The 17,376-nt window shown below is 40.5% G+C and overlaps 2 protein-coding genes across 3 annotated transcripts in view; one reads left to right on the top strand and one right to left on the bottom strand.

Moving 5' to 3' along the window:
* Positions 1–8,921, bottom strand: part of MARCHF5 (membrane associated ring-CH-type finger 5) — a 52,977-nt gene extending 44,056 nt beyond the window's left edge. Inside the window, exon 1 of the mRNA XM_006073694.4 lies at positions 8,721–8,921. Coding sequence (XP_006073756.1) covers positions 8,721–8,755 — 35 coding nt within the window. The 5' untranslated portion in view covers positions 8,756–8,921. The remainder of the gene's footprint in view (positions 1–8,720) is intronic.
* A 31-nt stretch (positions 8,922–8,952) lies between these two features.
* CPEB3 (cytoplasmic polyadenylation element binding protein 3) overlaps positions 8,953–17,376 on the top strand; it is a 202,131-nt gene continuing 193,707 nt past the window's right edge. The window contains exon 1 of one of the 2 annotated variants that reach the window (XM_025273915.3): positions 8,953–9,078. The gene's annotated coding sequence lies outside the window, so the exon portion shown is untranslated. Of the gene's footprint in view, positions 9,079–9,132; positions 9,322–17,376 lie in introns of those variants that run through there. The other variant, XM_006073697.4, reaches the window with a different exon arrangement.

The following is a 17,376-nucleotide window of genomic DNA, read 5'->3' as shown; positions in this document are numbered from 1 at the left end:
CAAGATTTCTCTGAGATTAACTTGAATGTACTAAGTATGTTCACTATTTGATGTCAGAAGAAATACATTTAAGGAACTTACAGTCTAGTTAAGGAACAAATATATGCATAGAACAATCACATAAAAACAGCCACACAGAACATTAAGTGTCCAGCTAATACAGAAATGTGATGATGACCATAAGAAACACAGGATGAAATAGCTGAGAATGTTTCATGAAAAGGCAGAACTACAATTGAGATGACAATTAGGGAATGAAAAGAGTAAGGCTATCTGAAGTAAGAATAACAGCATAACCATGCTTAGAGACAGAAATGAGCATATGGCCATGGACCATGAGAAAACGAATGTAGTTGGAGCAGAAAAGTTTTAAAATAAAGCTAGATATTACAAACCAGTTGGGAAAGGATGGATGACAAAGGTAACCTACCTCATAGGGTTCATATGTGACTAAACCAGTTTATATGGTTAATTATTTAAAAAGTAGATGGGGAAAAAAGGGGAGCAAACTTTATTTATCAATAGAATCTTTTTTCACTGGCACATAAATTAACTAGAATGGTTATCTAATAAAACAGCTGACAGTAAAGTCTATCTTTGCAGATTTAGACTGCAGGTGTTTATCTTGGATTATCAGAAAGATTTGGAAAATCTGCCCTAGAGATTACTTTGATAAAAAATGGAGGGTAGCAGAACAGAAGAGTTCCAGAATACAGGAGTGAGAGCAATGAAACAGGCTTTGAATTGTTATTGTTGTATTATACATGGTGCCTTACCAATGTATTTGCATGAGTGTTTTAAGGAAAGAGAACATGTTCTTAATTCAAAACATGTTTAGTGAACCATGCTCTGGTTAATGCAAGGAATGCCTAAATTTAACAATGGAAAAAAACTGCAAACTGCTTGCTTTGTCTCAGGATTAAAAGTATCACATCCCATGTATTCTTAAGCAAAAACTATACCATCAAGGCTAAAAACCCCTTTATATGTCTGTCCACCCAAGTGGAATGGAAGTTAAAAGTATCTGAATTTATCAAAGAGCTACCACAATTATTAATACATTATGAAAGAGGGGAAGAGAAATATACCACAGTGAAAGCAATCATTTATTGAGCATATACTCATGCCATGCTCTTTATCTCTGATCTTCATAAAGTCTGCAAACATAATTATTTCCCCCCTTAAATAAGGAAACAAAAGCCCAGAAAGGTTAAACAGCCTGCCCAAGGCTTCATGGTTAAATAGAAAGGCATGAATGCAACCTAGGCCTCAACTCTAAAACATCAGATTTTTATAAATTATATGCCATTAAAAAAAAAATCAGCTTTTTTCACTGCACCATGCTGCCTTACGGATAGTGTATTCTGAGAAAATTTTCCATTTCTCATTTTTAAGGAAATTATAGTTAGTGCAAGTCATTATGTGTTTCATTTTTGCTAGGGTACTTTTAAGCAGCCATAAGGAGCTTTCACTAGAAATCTAAACCTCTTCCAGTGTACCCTAATGTGCCATATAAATGTTACCACCTCACATCTTATAACTATGGCATATAAGGAGCTGGGAGGCATGTATGTATATATGGTATGTAAAGAACTGCTACTACAAGAGTCTGGAGAAGAGTGGGAAATATTTCTGGCTGATATAGTCAGAAAAGCTTTATAAATGAGGCAGAAACTAAACTGGATCTTGAAGAGTGAGTAGAATTTTGAAAGACAAGATGCTGAAAAGAATACAGGACACTGTGCATATCAAGCTGGCCTGGGCAAAAGATGTATACTCACGTACTCACTTTTAAACAGAAGCAGAGCTTTAAGAAGGCAGCTAGTGCCAGCAATGTACTCTGTGTCTTAAACATAATAGAGAGCATAGACTATGTAGGGTCTTGAAGGCCAAGTTAAAAACTTTTGAACTTAAGCTTAGTAAGCAATTAAAAAAATACAGGTTTTGAACGAATGCGATATTTTAAAAATGGTGCTTCAGCAAGATTATTCTAAGCACTGATATGCCATACGTAGTGAAAAGACAGCGTGATTCAACAGTGTTGCCAATGTATATTCCCCTTCTCAAGAAATGGAACAGTTTCTGTTCTCAGTGAACTCCCACTTGAATGTGCATGGTGGCAGTGATAAAGGCTCTGAGACACGGGATTGATGCATTAAAAAAAATTACAATTCAGAGTGATGTACTATAATGAATTTTATTGAAATAGAGATTCTATGGAAATTTTGGAAGAAGTAACTCACTGCCTGAAGGAGATGTACAGTGCTTCAAAGTGATATTTGAGCTGAATTCTAAAGATGGTTCAGAGTCAGCCAGGTGTCAAAAGGGAGGAAGGACTCTAAAGCAAAAAATAAGATGTACAGCAGGATATATTCAGAGGACAATGAAGTGCAGAAGAGTATGGTTAAAGCAGGTTAGGGCTGGATTGGATTAATAGAGCTAAGTCTCTTCACAAAGTCTTGAAAGTTTAGAATTTATCCTATTGGTAATGTAGAGACTGGCATGTTTTAAAGCATGGGAATGACATGATTATATTTGTGCTCTGGCCAATTCTGGTACCACTCTGTAAGTCAAACTGGAAGAGAAAAACTGGAGTCTGATAAAAAAGAATCTATAGTATTTGATAAGCAGGTGGATTTAGAGGGGGACAAAAGCAAAAAGCAAAAAAAAGATGTAGGTTTTACGGCTGGTGGATTAGAAGAATGGGCCAGAAATTGGGAAGTCAAGATAAGTAAAAAGCAGGGAAATAGCAGTTGTTTAGTTTTAGACAGGTGAAGACACTAGTAATACTATGTATACACAAATGGAAATGTCTACTGGGCAGCTGGAAAGCAGACACTAAAATGTGGGAAAGAGGTCAAGAATAAAAACATACATTTGGGAGTCACTCAAAGCTGAAAGTGAGATAGTAAGTGATAAAACTATGTGTACTTTTCGAAGAATAAGTGCTGAGAATTGAACCATACTTAAGTGATTGAAGAGAGTAAGGATAAGGTGACATGTAAGAGGGGGAAAAAGTAAGACACAAATAATGTAGTAGACTAGAACACACTTTCAAGTTAGGGAGTGGAGGTCACCAGTTTCAGCTTCATTACATATATGTCAAGGACATGAGGACAAAGAAAAAAAGTCATTAGGTTTACTGATTAAGAAATTATTAGTAACATTTAATATACTTTTAGTAGAGCTATGGATAAGAAAGGTGGATGAAAGTCAAATTATAACGAGGTATTAAGAATCTAAATGTTACTACAGTAGTTCAGTTCAGTTGCTCAGTCATGTCTGACTCTTTGCGACCCAATGGACTGCAGCACGCCAGACCTCCCAACTCCTGGAGTTTACTCAAACTCATGTCCACAGAGTCAGTGATGCCATCCAACCATCTCATCCTCTGTCGTCCCCTTTTCCTCCCACCTTCAATCTTTCCCAGCATCAGGGTCTTTTCACATGAGTCAGTTCCTCGTATCAGGTGGCCAAAGTATTGGAGTTTCAGCTTCAACATGAGTCCTTCCAATGAACATTCAGGACTGATTTCCTTTAGGTTGGACTGGTTGGATCTCCTTGCAGTCCAAGGGGCTCTCAAGAGTCTTCTCCAATACCACAGTTCAAAAGCGTCAATTCTTCGGTGCTCAGCTTTCTTTATAGTCCAACTCTCACATCCATACATGACTACTGGAAAAACCATAGCCGTGACTAGACAGACCTTCGTTGGTAAAGCAATGTCTCTGCTTTTTAATATGCTGTCTAGGTTGGTCATAACTTTTCTTTCAAGGAGTAAGTGTCTTTTAATTTCATGGCTGCAGTCACCATCTGCAGTGATTCTGGAGCCCCAAAAAATAAAGTCTCTCACTGTTTCCCCATCTATTTGCCATGAAGTGATGGGAACGAATGCCATGATCTTAGTTTTCTGAATGTTGAGCTTTAAGTCCACTTTTTCACTCTCCTCTTTCACTTTCATCAAGAGGCTCTTTAGTTCTTCTTCACTTTCTGCCATAAGGGTGGTGTCATCTGCATATCTGACGTTATTGATATTTCTCCCAGCAATCTTGATTCCAGCTTGTGCTTCTTCCAGCCCAGCATTTCTCATGATATACTCTGCATATATGTTAAATAAGCAGGGTGACACTATACAGCCTGACGTACTCCTTTTGCTATTTGGAACCAGTCTGTTGTTCCGTGTCCAGTTCTAACTGTTGCTTCCTGACTTGTATACAGGTTTCTTAGGAGGCAGGTCAGGTGGTCTGGTATTCCTATCTCTTTCAGAATTTTCCAGTTTATTGTGATCCAGACAGTCAAAGGCTTTGGCATAGTCAATAAAGCAGAAACAGATGTTTTTCTGGAACTCTCTTACTTTTTCTATGATCCATACTACGAGTATCCATACTCATGCTACAAGTAGTATGTTAATACAATAGATTCTATATGTACACTCTTTAATTGCTGAATATCACAGAACTCAGTATTTAAAAAAGTAAATTGTAGACTGATATATTTAAATTTTAGAAACAAAAACAGAACTGTGAATTACATATAGTATATATAAAAGCATTACACAAAGACTGGAAAAACATAAACCCACTTATGATAGTGGACTGGGGATGGGAGAAGATATGGGACTGGGGGATAATGGCCAAAGGGGACTTTATCTGTAATGTTTCTGCTTTTATATAGAGAGGGAAGCAAATACAACTAATTGCTAATGGTTCTTAACTCCAGGTATTGTTCTGTAAATGTCAAAATGGCATTGTAATATGATTGAGGAAAGATGCCAAAGAGAATGAGAAGCTGCTTTAGTGGAAGCTCGAGACGGTTTATAACTCAGAAGGAATATACAGCTCAGTCCTCTGAAGACATCTACAACCTCTAAAGGCATGTCCATGTGGTCGGTAACATCCTGTGAGAGGGGGTTCTAACTCACTTGCTACTGCAGGAGGCCTCTGGGGAGCGGATTATTCTTCCATTGTTCTTCCCATCTGACTGTTCTGGGGACACTGACTCCGTTCCTTGCCTACTCTCCTTGTGCAATTAAGTGATGCAAAACAACCTCAACAAATTCCTAAGTGTTCAACATGAAAGGGGTACACAAAAGTCAAGTTTCCAGAAGCATCTCTCACCAGGCTTTAAACCTGAGGTCCATTCCTGCAGTTTGTTTATAGTATTCTTTGTATTCTCTATACATTTAATCCTCATTTTGAGAAGTAAAAGAGAAAATGAGAAAGTATAATGGTGACAGAATAGGCATAACAGACTTCTTAAAAAAGTATGGCAATGAAGGGAAGGAAGAGAAAATAAGATTCAGAGAGCCTGATATAAAGGGTTTGAATTTATGAATGGTTATAATTTCAGGGCAATGATTTGTGACCCCCAGTCATTCATGACATTAGAAAACCACCCCCTTTCCACCACTCTCAATTTAAAGGGTTCAAATGATAAATTTACATAAAACAGCTGCTTACTGTTTATAAAAATAAAAGGAATCAAAATATATATCTATATATACTCTTTCCAGCTGCAAATATGGCAAGAATAAAAGTTATTAAGATAAACAATTGCTAAACTAGATTTACTTATTCACAAAGGACAAGCAATTGAACTTCAGCTCTTAGTAAGCTGCTATTAATTAAAAAACCGTGACAGACTGAATGTATAAACTGAACATACCATCATATTTGTAAATATAATCTTTATCTTATTTGACATTTGTGGAACACAAACCTCACTAGAATTAAAGCTCCACACGAGCATTTCTGCTTATGTTCACTACCACCATATACTGAGGGCTTAGAATGGTACTGGGCAAATGGATCAATATTTATCAAATCAATTCAATGAATACAAATTTAATAAACTATTAAAATATACCTAATCTTAACCCAGAAGCGAAACAATATATGTTATATACATTTCCTTAATCTTCTCAAGGATAGAACTTGTACTGAAGAAATAAACATAAAGGCAAGTTTCTGAAGTAAATTCTGTCGCTCAAAAATTGCCACACAAAGACCAAGCTAGGAGGGAGCCAAATTCAAGCAAGAATTCTGGGTCCTAACAGGTTGACATATTTTAGTCTCTTGAACTTGTCAGTATTCCTCAAAAGAACCCATCAAGTATCTTTGTGTTCAACTTGCAGGGGGGATAGCCCAGATTAAGATGATAGTAAACAGAAAGGAGATGGGCGAGGGGTGTGTGTGTGTAAATTGCTAATTGATTGGTTACATTAGAATTTTTTTTTTTAAATATTGACTTATTTGGCTGCATTGGGTCTTAGCCCAATGCACACAGGCTTCTCACTAGTTCCGGCATTCAGGCTTTGTTGCCCTGCGGCATGTGGGATCTTAAGTTTCCCCAACAGAGATCAAACACACGTCCCCTGCGTTGGAAGGCAAACTCCCAATCACTGCACCACCAGGGAAACCCCAGTTACACCAGAATCTTAAGTACCTTCTGTGTGCCGAACATACGAATAGCATTTTATTGTTGTATAAAGTACTTATACAGAGAGACTGTACAAGAACAACAACAAAGTACTTATATTTGTTCTCATTTATACAGTCCTGTAAGGTAGGACATTACAATTTTTTAAAAGATGATGTAGAACCTCAGAATTTAAATGCAAAGTCATATAGCCAGTAAGTGGCAAAACGAGAATTTCAAGATTTCTGTCCAAGCTTACCTCACTAAAAAGTACTATCCCTTATGATGAAATAATCACTTAGGGTTTAGGGTTGTGGGAATTCCCTGGTGGTCCAGTGGTTAGGAATCTGCTTCCACTGCAGGAAGCCCAGATTCAATCCCTAGTTGGGGAACTAAGATCCCTCAAGCCATGTGGCACTACCAAAAAAAAAAAAAAAAAAAACAAAAACAAACCAAAACCCTTTAAAAGTGATTTTCAACCACAACAAACGTCTGAAAAGCTTTTGAAAATACCCATGCTCAGGCCCTATTCTCCAGAAATCTGTGAACTAATTGGTCGTGGGCAGAGTCAGGCATCCATCCATATGTTAAAATACTCCTCAGGTGATTCCAACAAGGGGCCAGGTTGCAAAATGACCTTTGAATATCATCTTAAGAGATATGTCAAAAAGGCAGAGAAGATGAGCGAAGCCAGTATTATAGTCACCTGTTTCAGTATATGCTGCCAGAATTTCCAAGTTTCTGTTGAGACAATTGTAAACGTCTTGCTGGCACTCCTTGGGTTTTTTACTTTTATGGAAATCTCCAAAGAGTGTATGAAAGCCAGATCAGCTTTTGGACACAAAAGTCAACTACATAAAAGTGAAAGCAGCAGGCCCTCAGAGGGGGTAAAAATTAATTACGAAATATCCAGCACCAAAATAGGGTCTCTGATTGGAATTGGCAGTGGCAGAAAATGGTCTCCTCGGGGCATACTTCAGTTGTCCTGCGTAATTTGCAAGTATGGTAAATTATTAGACCACTACACAACTGTGAAGAATGACAAAAAAGTTCATGCATTTGTTCATAAAAGTATTTACTGATGACTTACTTTGTACAGGGGGTTGTAGAAATTGAAATAATGACTTCTACCTTCCAGGAGCTTGTAAACTACTTATTAAAAAAGGGAGTAGTCAATACAACTTGACCTGAATGCTCTCCTAGAACAAGGGCTGGATTAATCACCGGGCCACCCCAACTGAAAAAAGTCAGTACCATGATTTCTATCAACTTAGACGTCTCAAAATTCTAAGCTCCAAAGGAAATGTCTGTCACTCTGGAAGAAGAGGTACTCGAGTGATTTGTGTTCTGGGTGTGATCCAAGCATAATTTCATTGGGTATAATTTCATTTAAGGGAGCCTCTTCATTTAACACTTTCCAGTTGGATTTGTTCTCAGTATAGAGCTATACCACACGCTGAACTGGGTGGCCAGTGGTCTACTGAGAGTTGTAGGCAACGAAAACATACATGAGCCAATAGCAGTGGCGTTGCCAGGAAGTTATGTCCTTAGTGGAAATTGTGGAGTAAGGGTCTCCAGAAACTCGTGGTAGAACCCAGAGACTAGAATTTCAACAGCAGAGGGCTCTGCAGCCGATTTCACAGAAAGTTTTACCCACCGGAGCCCCCACAGGATGAAACTTTCTCAGGGAACTCAACGCATGGTAAACTACGCGAAATTATTTGTTCAGGTAAAATACGCTAAATTATATGTCTGTTTCCCATAACCTCTACTCTGGTCTGATCGTTGAAGTCCTTTGCTTATACTCTTGACCTTATAGTTTGGGTTTGGGGATGCGGAGGAAGGAAGTTTGCCTATGAAGCTTTCCAAACGAATGCTTATTTTTCCTTGGCTTTTGGAAACAGTTAAAATTGGAGGAGGATCACTCAGAAAATTAGTTCGGCTCTTCTTGCCAGTGACATCTCGGACAAACACGTTACAACACAGTTTGGGGGGAGGGGAGGAGGAGAGTGAGAAAAAGAAAACTAATTCTCTGGGTTCATACAAGCCCCTCTCACTTCGCAAAGGCGTCCCGACGAAACTAGACGCCACTCCTTAACTAAGTTTCGCTTTAAGTCTACGCACTCAGGCCGCCCGCTCCGTCCTCCCGCAAGTACGGACTCCAAACTTTCGGCCCCTCGCCCGGCCCCCAGGCCGTAGAACTCCTCTCGGCACGCCGGGCTCCGCTCCGAAGAGCCCCGAGGCCGGGCGCGGCAGGGCCGGAACAAGGGTCAGCGGCTCGCGTCCTCCCCAAAGGCTGCCCGTACCTGTCCAGCATCTGCTGTAGGGCTTGGTCCGGCATCTTCGGCGGAGCCGGCGAACTCGCCTCTCCGGTGAGCCCGGTCAGGGCCGGGCCCAGGACAATAGCACTGAGAGGCGGCGGAGTAGGCCTCAGTCCGGCGGCAGCCGCGAACCCGCCACCCAGCTTCCCGGGGCGGCTCCGCGAACCCGGCGGTGGCGGTGCGCGGCCCGCGGGCGTCCGGAGGAGGCGGTGGGGAGCGAGGAGGAGGAGCCTAGGGCGGGGAGACGGCGATCGCGGCCGGGGTTCCTGCCCGTCGGCCCGGGGTTCCGGTCCATGGACCGCGGGCGCCGAGTTGCTGCCGGCGGAGGAGCTACCTCTGTGAGGTAAGAGTCACCGCCTCCGTGCGCGCTGGGGTCACGACGCAAGGCGGCCCAGAGCAGCCTGGGAGATGTAGTCCTCGGACTGTCCCCACTAGAGGCTGCACAGCCCGCCCGGACCACCGCCGCAGCGCCTGCCGCCGCCCGGCCGGCGCCCTCCCCGTTTCCTTCCTCCAGGGGGAAAAATGTCCTGCGGGCCGCTTTCCAGGAAGCAGCAGGATGTGCCGCTCCACTGTCAGTAGCATCAAGGTCAGCTCTCCCTGCCTGTTTTCTCTCAGCTCTGGTGCTCAGGTGGGACCGAGCCAGGTGAGGGGTGGGATCTAAAGGGCCATTTCTCGTCAGGGTCTCCAGTCCCGGCCACGGCGTCAGGGTGGGCCGTGGCGGGGGTGGGAGTGGCAGAAAGCGTCTTCGGAAGCCCTCAGCGCTGCGGCCAGCCTCTGCGGCGTCTGAGCCCATTTTGGGGAGTTACACAACCCCCGCAAGGGGTCGGATGCTCTAGTGCGTGAGGTTATTCCTGAGGGGTCGGGAGGGCAGGGGCTGCCTTGACCAGATGGTTCCCACCCAAACCAGTGTATCTTTCTCAGGGCGGGGGGAGAGGGGTGGGGTGTGTGTGCGTGTGTGTCGGGGGAAGATTATTCCCTCCCTCTCTAGGAACCTTCTAAAATGTGCCTGGGCTTTCAAGGGCTCGCCGATAGTCTCCAAATGGAACATGGTCGTGAATAAACAGCTCTTGCTTACTCAGCTGTGGGTTGTCAGGGGTGTTTGTTTCTCTGTCTGCTGCTGGTCAGTGTTAACCAGTTCTAGTCGCCTTGACACCTTCAAGCAGGTGGATGTGTGTGGAGAGAGATCAAAAGGAAAAAATCATAAATCGCTCATTGAGTTACTCTCTGACGCTCTAGGGGCAGCTTTGGCGGGAGGAAAAGAACTGTTGGCTAAAAGGAAGGCGTCTTTTGGACGACCTGTGGCGTTCTCTAGTGCTATGATTGGTAGAACGTTTGGTAGTTTTCCCCTGATTATGCCTAATTTCTGCCGCAAGATGTTTGATTTTTCTTTACATTAAAATGTGTTTTTAAAGCTCTTTTAATTTTTACGCAGAATTTTGCAATCAGCTTTTAATTTCTTGCTTACAGTCTGCTTCCTGAATATATTTGAACTAGAGTGTACATCGCCAGGAAGAAAAATAAAAATAACATGTGACCAGAAGTTATTTGGCCTCTGATTTCTGAAAGATGCTTTTATGAAAGACTTTGGGAATTTACATGACTAATTATAATTAATGCTTTACCCTTTTCTCATTAAATGAGAAGCAGGCCCATGACAGGGGAGGGAAATAAGTAATTTATTAAGGCATTTGAGATTTCAAATTCCTATTTATTACTACTCCTACTGAGTAAGTCTTCTTTTACTGTGTGTTTATCTGTTAAAGCAATTGTCAGCCAGAAGGAGATGGATACATACATTCTGCTCAAAAAACAGAATTTTATTCTAGCATATTGATTACATAGGTTAGAGCAGACTCCATTTAATTTTATGACTTACATTAAAAGGAATTTTCATCTCATCTTAGAATTTCTGTTTGAACTTCAAACTGGAAAGTAATGTGGTATAGTTCTATTGCTAGGAAAGTGGTGTGTAGATTATCCTTTTTTAAAAAATTATATTAGCATTTTCATGAAAATTCTGCTTCCTGGCTGTCTCAAAATCCTTTGAAATAGGAAAAAAACTTTGTTACTCACTTTAAGACTGATTAGGGAAAAATGAAGCAATTAGCACCTGACCTAGTAATCCCACTCCTTGGTATCTACCCAAGAGGAATAAAGATATATATCTACACCAAGACTTGTATGCCAACATTCATAGCAGCATTATTCCTAGTAGCCAAAAAGTGGAAACAACCCAAGTATCCATCAACTGATGAATGGATAAACTAGTAAATCCGCCTGTACAGTAAATACGCCTGCAATGCAGGAGACACAGTTTTGATACCTGAGTCCGGATGATCCACTGGAGAAGGAAATGGCAACCTACTTCATTATTCTTGCCTGGAGAATCCCATGGACAGAGGAACCTGGGGGGAGCTACAATCCGTAGGGTTGCAAACAGTCGGACATGACTGAAGGGACTGAGCATGTACACATGCATGCCCAAAATGTTATTAGCTGACAACAAGGAATGAAATTCTAATACATGTGACAATATGGATAAATCTTGAAAACATATTAAGTGAAAGGAGCTAGTCACGAAACACCACATATTGTATGATTCCATGTATATTAAATGTTAAGAATAAATTCATTGAGACAAAGTAGATTAGTGGTTGCCAAAAGCTGGAGGGGCTGGAGAGAAATGGAGAGAGATTGCTAAAGGGCATGATGTTTCTTTTGGGGTTGATGAAAATGTTCCAGGGTTAGAGTGGTGATGACTATACAGCTTTGTAAATTATATTGCAAAAATAATATCAAACAAATTTAGATTCTGGTGATGGTGACACAAATCTGTAAATAGACTTAAAAATTTTAATATGAGTTAATTTTATAGTATGTAAATTGTTGTTGTTTGGTTGCTAAGTTATGTCCAACTCTTTTACAATCCCATGGACTATGGCCCATCAGGCTCTTCTGTCCTTAAAATTTTCCAGGCAAGAATACTGGAGTGGGTTGCCATTTCCTACTCCAGGGTATCTTCCCATCGCACGGATCGAACCTCTGTCTCTTGGGTCTTGTGCATCTCCGGCATTGGCAGGCAGATTCTTTGCCATTAGCCCCACTGTTTGTCAACTTTATTTTCCTTGGCTTTAGGATTTTTAAGTTAGAATAACTGGAATCATAATATTCTGTAACCTGCAATGTGGATTCAACCTGCAGTTTATCAGCAAATTTGGCAATTGACAATTCTCCTTGGAGGACACCTGAATATTTTATATTATTTCTTTGGAATATCTCTAGGATCCCTTGGCAGACAGTTCAAAACAAGTGTCAGGTGAGAACATTAAAGTAATATACTACTTTAAATTTCCTGTAGTTCTATACTCAGGTATTTCTAAATCCATTACAAAATTATTAATACATTTCATAACTCTTTAGGATAACTCTACATTATCGATCCTAATCCTCCAAGGTTGGGAGAATCTTTAAATATTTTCAGTAGATTAATTTCTATTTTAAAACATAACACTGAGGAAAATATTTTTGTGTTCATGCTATTAATCTCTTGGTTAAATATCATTTACCATAAATCTTTAACTCTATGTAAAATAGGTAAGTGCATTTCAACTTTTTATTTGGAGGGGGTCAAACTGAGATCTAAGCAATTAAGAACTTTTTCTTCAAAATCTAAGCAATTAAGAACTTTTTCTTCAAAATCAGAATAGAGTTATCCTAAAGAGTTATGAAATGTATTAATAATTTTGTAATGGATTTAGAAATACCTGAGTATAGAACTACAGGAAATTTAAAGTAGTATATTACTTTAATGTTCTCACCTGACACTTGTTTTGAACTGTCTGCCAAGGGATCCTAGAGATATTCCAAAGAAATAATATAAAATATTCAGGCGTCCTCCAAGGAGAATTGTCAATTGCCAAATTTGCTGATAAACTGCAGGTTGAATCCACATTGCAGGTTACAGAATATTATTCATTAATTTATTTAGCAGGCATTTACAGAGTATTTATGATGTGCTTGGGTACTCTAGTCACAAATTAACCAATGACTACCCTTTAAGAGCAAAGGAAAGCTATGACAAACCTAGACAATGTGTTGAAAAGCAGAGACATTACTTTGCTGACAAAGGTCCATATAGTCAAGGCTGTGGTCTTCCAAGTGGTCATATGCAGTTGTGAGAGCTGGACCGTAAAGAAGGCAAAGCACCAAAGAATTGATGCCTTCAAACTGTGGTGCTGGAGAAGACTTCTGAGAGTCCCTTGGACAACAAGGAGACCAAACCAGTCAATATTATGGGAAATCAACCCTGAATACTCATTGGAAGGACTGACGCTGAGGCTGAGGCTCCAGGATTTTGGCTACCTGATGCAAAGAGCCCACTCATTGGGAAAGACCCTGATGCTGGGAAAGATTGAGGGGAGAAGGAAAAGAGGGCATCAGAGAATGAGATGGCTGGATGTCATCACTGATGCAATGGACATGAATTTGGGCAAACTTCAGGAGATGGTGAGGGACAGGGAGGCCTGGTGTGCTTCAGTCCATAGGGTCACAAAGAGTCGGACACGACTAGATGACTGAACAACCACAGAGAACATACAAACTACCTAACGATACTTATGTTTAAAAAAGTAACCAGACCACTTACATGTGAAATACTACATGAGGATACATGGCAGTGTATGATGAAGTGCCAAGTGAGTGGCCTAGAAATACAAAGTGAGGTAGCAGTTTAGAAGACACTGTTGTGGGTTGGTGAATTAGAGAACTTTGTGAAACAAGGGAAATTTAGGCTCTACCTTGTAGCAAGAGGAGGAATTAGATAGGTAGAGAGGTGGAAAAGGATTTTGGGTTTAGATAAGGATGAAAAGATGTGGAGAGGAATTAACCTCTGTAAATGGCACTGTACATCTCTGTTGAGCAAGAGTGAAAAATATGGTTGGTTGGTTAAGTATGGAATAGTTAAAAGGCCTGCTGCTAAGTCACTTCAGTCGTGTCCGACTCAGTGCGACCCCATAGATGGCAGCCCACCAGGCTCCTCCGTCCCTGGGATTCTCCAGGCAAGAACACTGGAGTGGGTTGCCATTTCCTTCTCCAATACATGAAAGTGAAAAGTGAAAGTGAAGTCACTCAGTCGTGTCCGACTCTTCACAACCCCACGGACTGCAGCCCACCAGGCTCCTCCACCCATGGGATTTTCCAGGCAAGAGTACTGGAGTGGGGTGCCGTTGCCTTCTCCAGTTAAAAGGCCTTGAAGCCATTAATTCTTTTGACAAGTATTTTTTGAACAAGCAATATTTATGTGACAGGCACTAATCCAGGTACTGAAGATACTACTGGACAAAGACATAGCAACCCACTCCAGTATTCTTGCCTGATCCCCCGGACAGCGGAGCCTGTCGGACTATAGTCCATGGGGTCACAAAGAGTAAGACATGACTTAGCAACTAAACAACAACAACTAAGCCAGGCGCTGGAGGTACAATTCTGAGAAAAACAAGCACAGTTCCTACCTTTGTAGAGTTTACTCTTTATCGAGGGAAAGAGAGAGAATCATGTAAAGACAGTTTTTAGTTTGCAAATGTAGTATGTGATGTTATTAGAGATAATAGCTAGGATTTTGACCTAAACAGGGTGATCAGAAATTTTTTTCTCAGAAAGTGCCCATCATGCTAAAGCCTGAGGAAGAGCAAGAGTTAATCGAACAAAGGGAGGAAGGAAGAGCATCACAGACCAAGGAACAGCTTGTGCAAATACCCTGAGAAGGAAGAGTCTTGTGATAAAGAATAGAAATGGAAACAAAAAGGGGGCTTGGGGCAAAATGGGACCAGAAAGGTCAGTCAAGTGACAGACTCTGAAGAGCTTTATAAGCCAATTTAAGGAATTTTGCCTTTATCCTAGAAGTCTCTGGGAAGAGGAGTTTAGACATTCTGTAGGAAATGGAGAGTTAACTTGTGGTGGTTCCCAAACCTGCTATGAATCAGAGAATTTACCCTGGAAATTCTGGTGCATGTGCCTTGTAGTTGTCCCCCTAAGTGATTACTAGGCCAGTGGTGTCTCTGCAGAAATACCATGTGGTTGAGAGCCTCAGCTCAAACCTACATTTGAATCTTAGCATTGCCACTCAGGGGCTCAGCAGTTTTGGGTGGGTTACTGAAGAAGCCACAGTTTCCTCATCTTCAGGAGAATTACAGAAACTACCTCACTGAGTTATGGGGAGGATTAAATGAGAAAATCCATTTAAATTGTTCAGGACAATGTTGGCACATAGTTAAGAACTCCATTGATATTAGCTTTTAATTATTACTAAAAATTCTCAAGTCAAGGTAACAGTGATTTAGGGGGATTAATTTTGCAGTGGTATGCAGAGTGGGTTGGGAACAAAGGCAAGTTAGGACTGGCCTAGGTTTCAGTAACTTAGCCATGGTCTGTAACTATTTTAGAAGTTTGCTTTAACACAGCTATAAGTTCTTGAAGAGCCTTATATAGGCTAAGTAGTTTTCAAATAGATAATGTTCTTGGGCCTCTTAAAGGACTTGTATAGGGACACCTTGATCTCCAGAATATATTTTACTGAGCATCTATAGGATTTGTTTGAATTGATCTTTTCTTAATTCTGGACAGAGGCTTCACTGGGCACTTAGGACAGTCTAAAACCTGTCTGTCTTCATTTGTTATGCAGAGAATAGAATTTTAACATTTTATATCAACTCTAGTGAAAAAGATATTTACAAAAGGTGATTGATTTTACAAAAAAAATCATCATCCATTAATTAGTCTTCTCTTCCTCCTCATAAATACTGTGGAAGAACCATTACTCTTCACTGTCCTTGCTTATACTCCTCTCTCAGGGTCAGGTGTCCCTTGGATAAGTCAGCGGTGTGTCAAGAGTAGGTAAAAATCACAGGATGACACACCACATCTTCCTTCTTGTATCTTGTTCCAGGAGAATCAATTTTATGAGAAAATATATATATAAAGAATTATATTCTTCTTTTAAATAAACAGATGTCATAGAGCAGCAGTTCTGCTAATAGTTGTCTTAGAGAAAGACATGTTACATGATTGAGCTGCAAGGTGAACCAGCCACTCAGTTTTTACCTGAAAGACTATTTCTACCTGAAAGACTAACAGTAAACATTTTAAACTTTTGTGCTGTTAAGAAAATGAAAAGACTTTCACTCATTTAAGAATGGGAAAAATTTTTTGGAAATTATATATCTGAAAAATGACATATCTAGAACATATAAAGATTTCTTGTAACACAACAATAGAAAGGCAAATAACTCAATTAGAAAATGGACAAAGGATCTGAGTAGATATTTCTTCAAGATATACAAATGACCAGTAAGCACCTGAAGGAGATGCTCACCAATATTGGTCATTAGGGAAATGGAAATCAAAACCACAATGAAATACTACATCACTCTCCCTAGGATGGCTATAATAAAAAAGATGAATAATAAATGATTAGTGGGTGAGTGTTGGTGAGAAGTGAGGAAAGAAGCTCTAGCACACTGCTGATTGGAAGGTAAAATGGTGTAGCCGTTTTGGAGAACAATCTGGGACTTCTTCAAAAAGTTAAACATAATGTTTCCATTTAACCTAGCAGTTCTAGCCCCAGGTATATGCCTAAGAGAAATGAAAACTTATATCAGCACTAAAAACTTGTACACAAATGCTCATAGCAGCATTATTCATCATAGCCACAAAGTGTAGCAATCTAAATGCTTATCATTTATGGATAGGGAAAATGTGTCCATACAGTGGAATATTATTCAACAGTAAGGGATGAATTACTGTTACATGCTATAGCATGGACAAACCTAGAAAATACTGTGCTAAGTGAAATAAGCCAGTCCAAAAGAAAACATATTCTATGATCCCATTTAAATGAAGTGTTCAGAATAGGTAAGTCTGTAGAGGCAGAGAGTAGATTAAATGGTTGCTGACAATTGAGGGAGCTGGAGTTTTGAGGAGTGACCATTCTGAAGAAGATCAGCCCTGGGATTTCTTTGGAAGGAATGATGCTAAAGCTGAAACTCCAGTACCTTGGCCACCTCATGCGAAGAGTTGACTCATTGGAAAAGACTGATGCTGGGAGGGATTGGGGGCAAGAGGAGAAGGGGACGACAGAGGATGAGATGGCTGGATGGCATCACTGACTCGATGGACGTGAGTCTGAATGAACTCCGGGAGTTGGTGATGGACAGGGAGGCCTGGCGTGCTGCGATTCATGGGGTCGCAAAGAGTTGGACACGACTGAGCAACTGATCTGATCTGAACTAAAGTGTGCAGGGATGTGCACCTATTTTTGAGGTGATGAATATATGCTAAAATTGATTGTAATGATGATTGCACAACTCTGAATATATTAAAAGTCACTTAAGTGTACATTTTAAATGGGTGAATTATTTGGTGTTTGACTTGTATTTCCCTAAAGTTGTTGTTTAACATTGTTGTTGTTCAGTTACCAAGTCGTATCTGACTCTTTGTGACCCCATGGGCTGCAGCACGCCAGGCTGCCCTATCCTTCACTATCTCCCTTGAGGTTGCTCAGATTCATGTCCGTTGAGTCAATGATGTCATCTAACCATCTTATCCTCTGTTACTTCTCTTGCCCTCAATCTTTCTCAGCATCAGG

Source organism: Bubalus bubalis, chromosome 23 (assembly GCF_019923935.1).
Source record: "Bubalus bubalis isolate 160015118507 breed Murrah chromosome 23, NDDB_SH_1, whole genome shotgun sequence".
In the NCBI taxonomy this organism is placed as follows: domain Eukaryota; kingdom Metazoa; phylum Chordata; class Mammalia; order Artiodactyla; family Bovidae; genus Bubalus; species Bubalus bubalis.
This window is presented reverse-complemented; position numbering and strand designations above follow the sequence as displayed.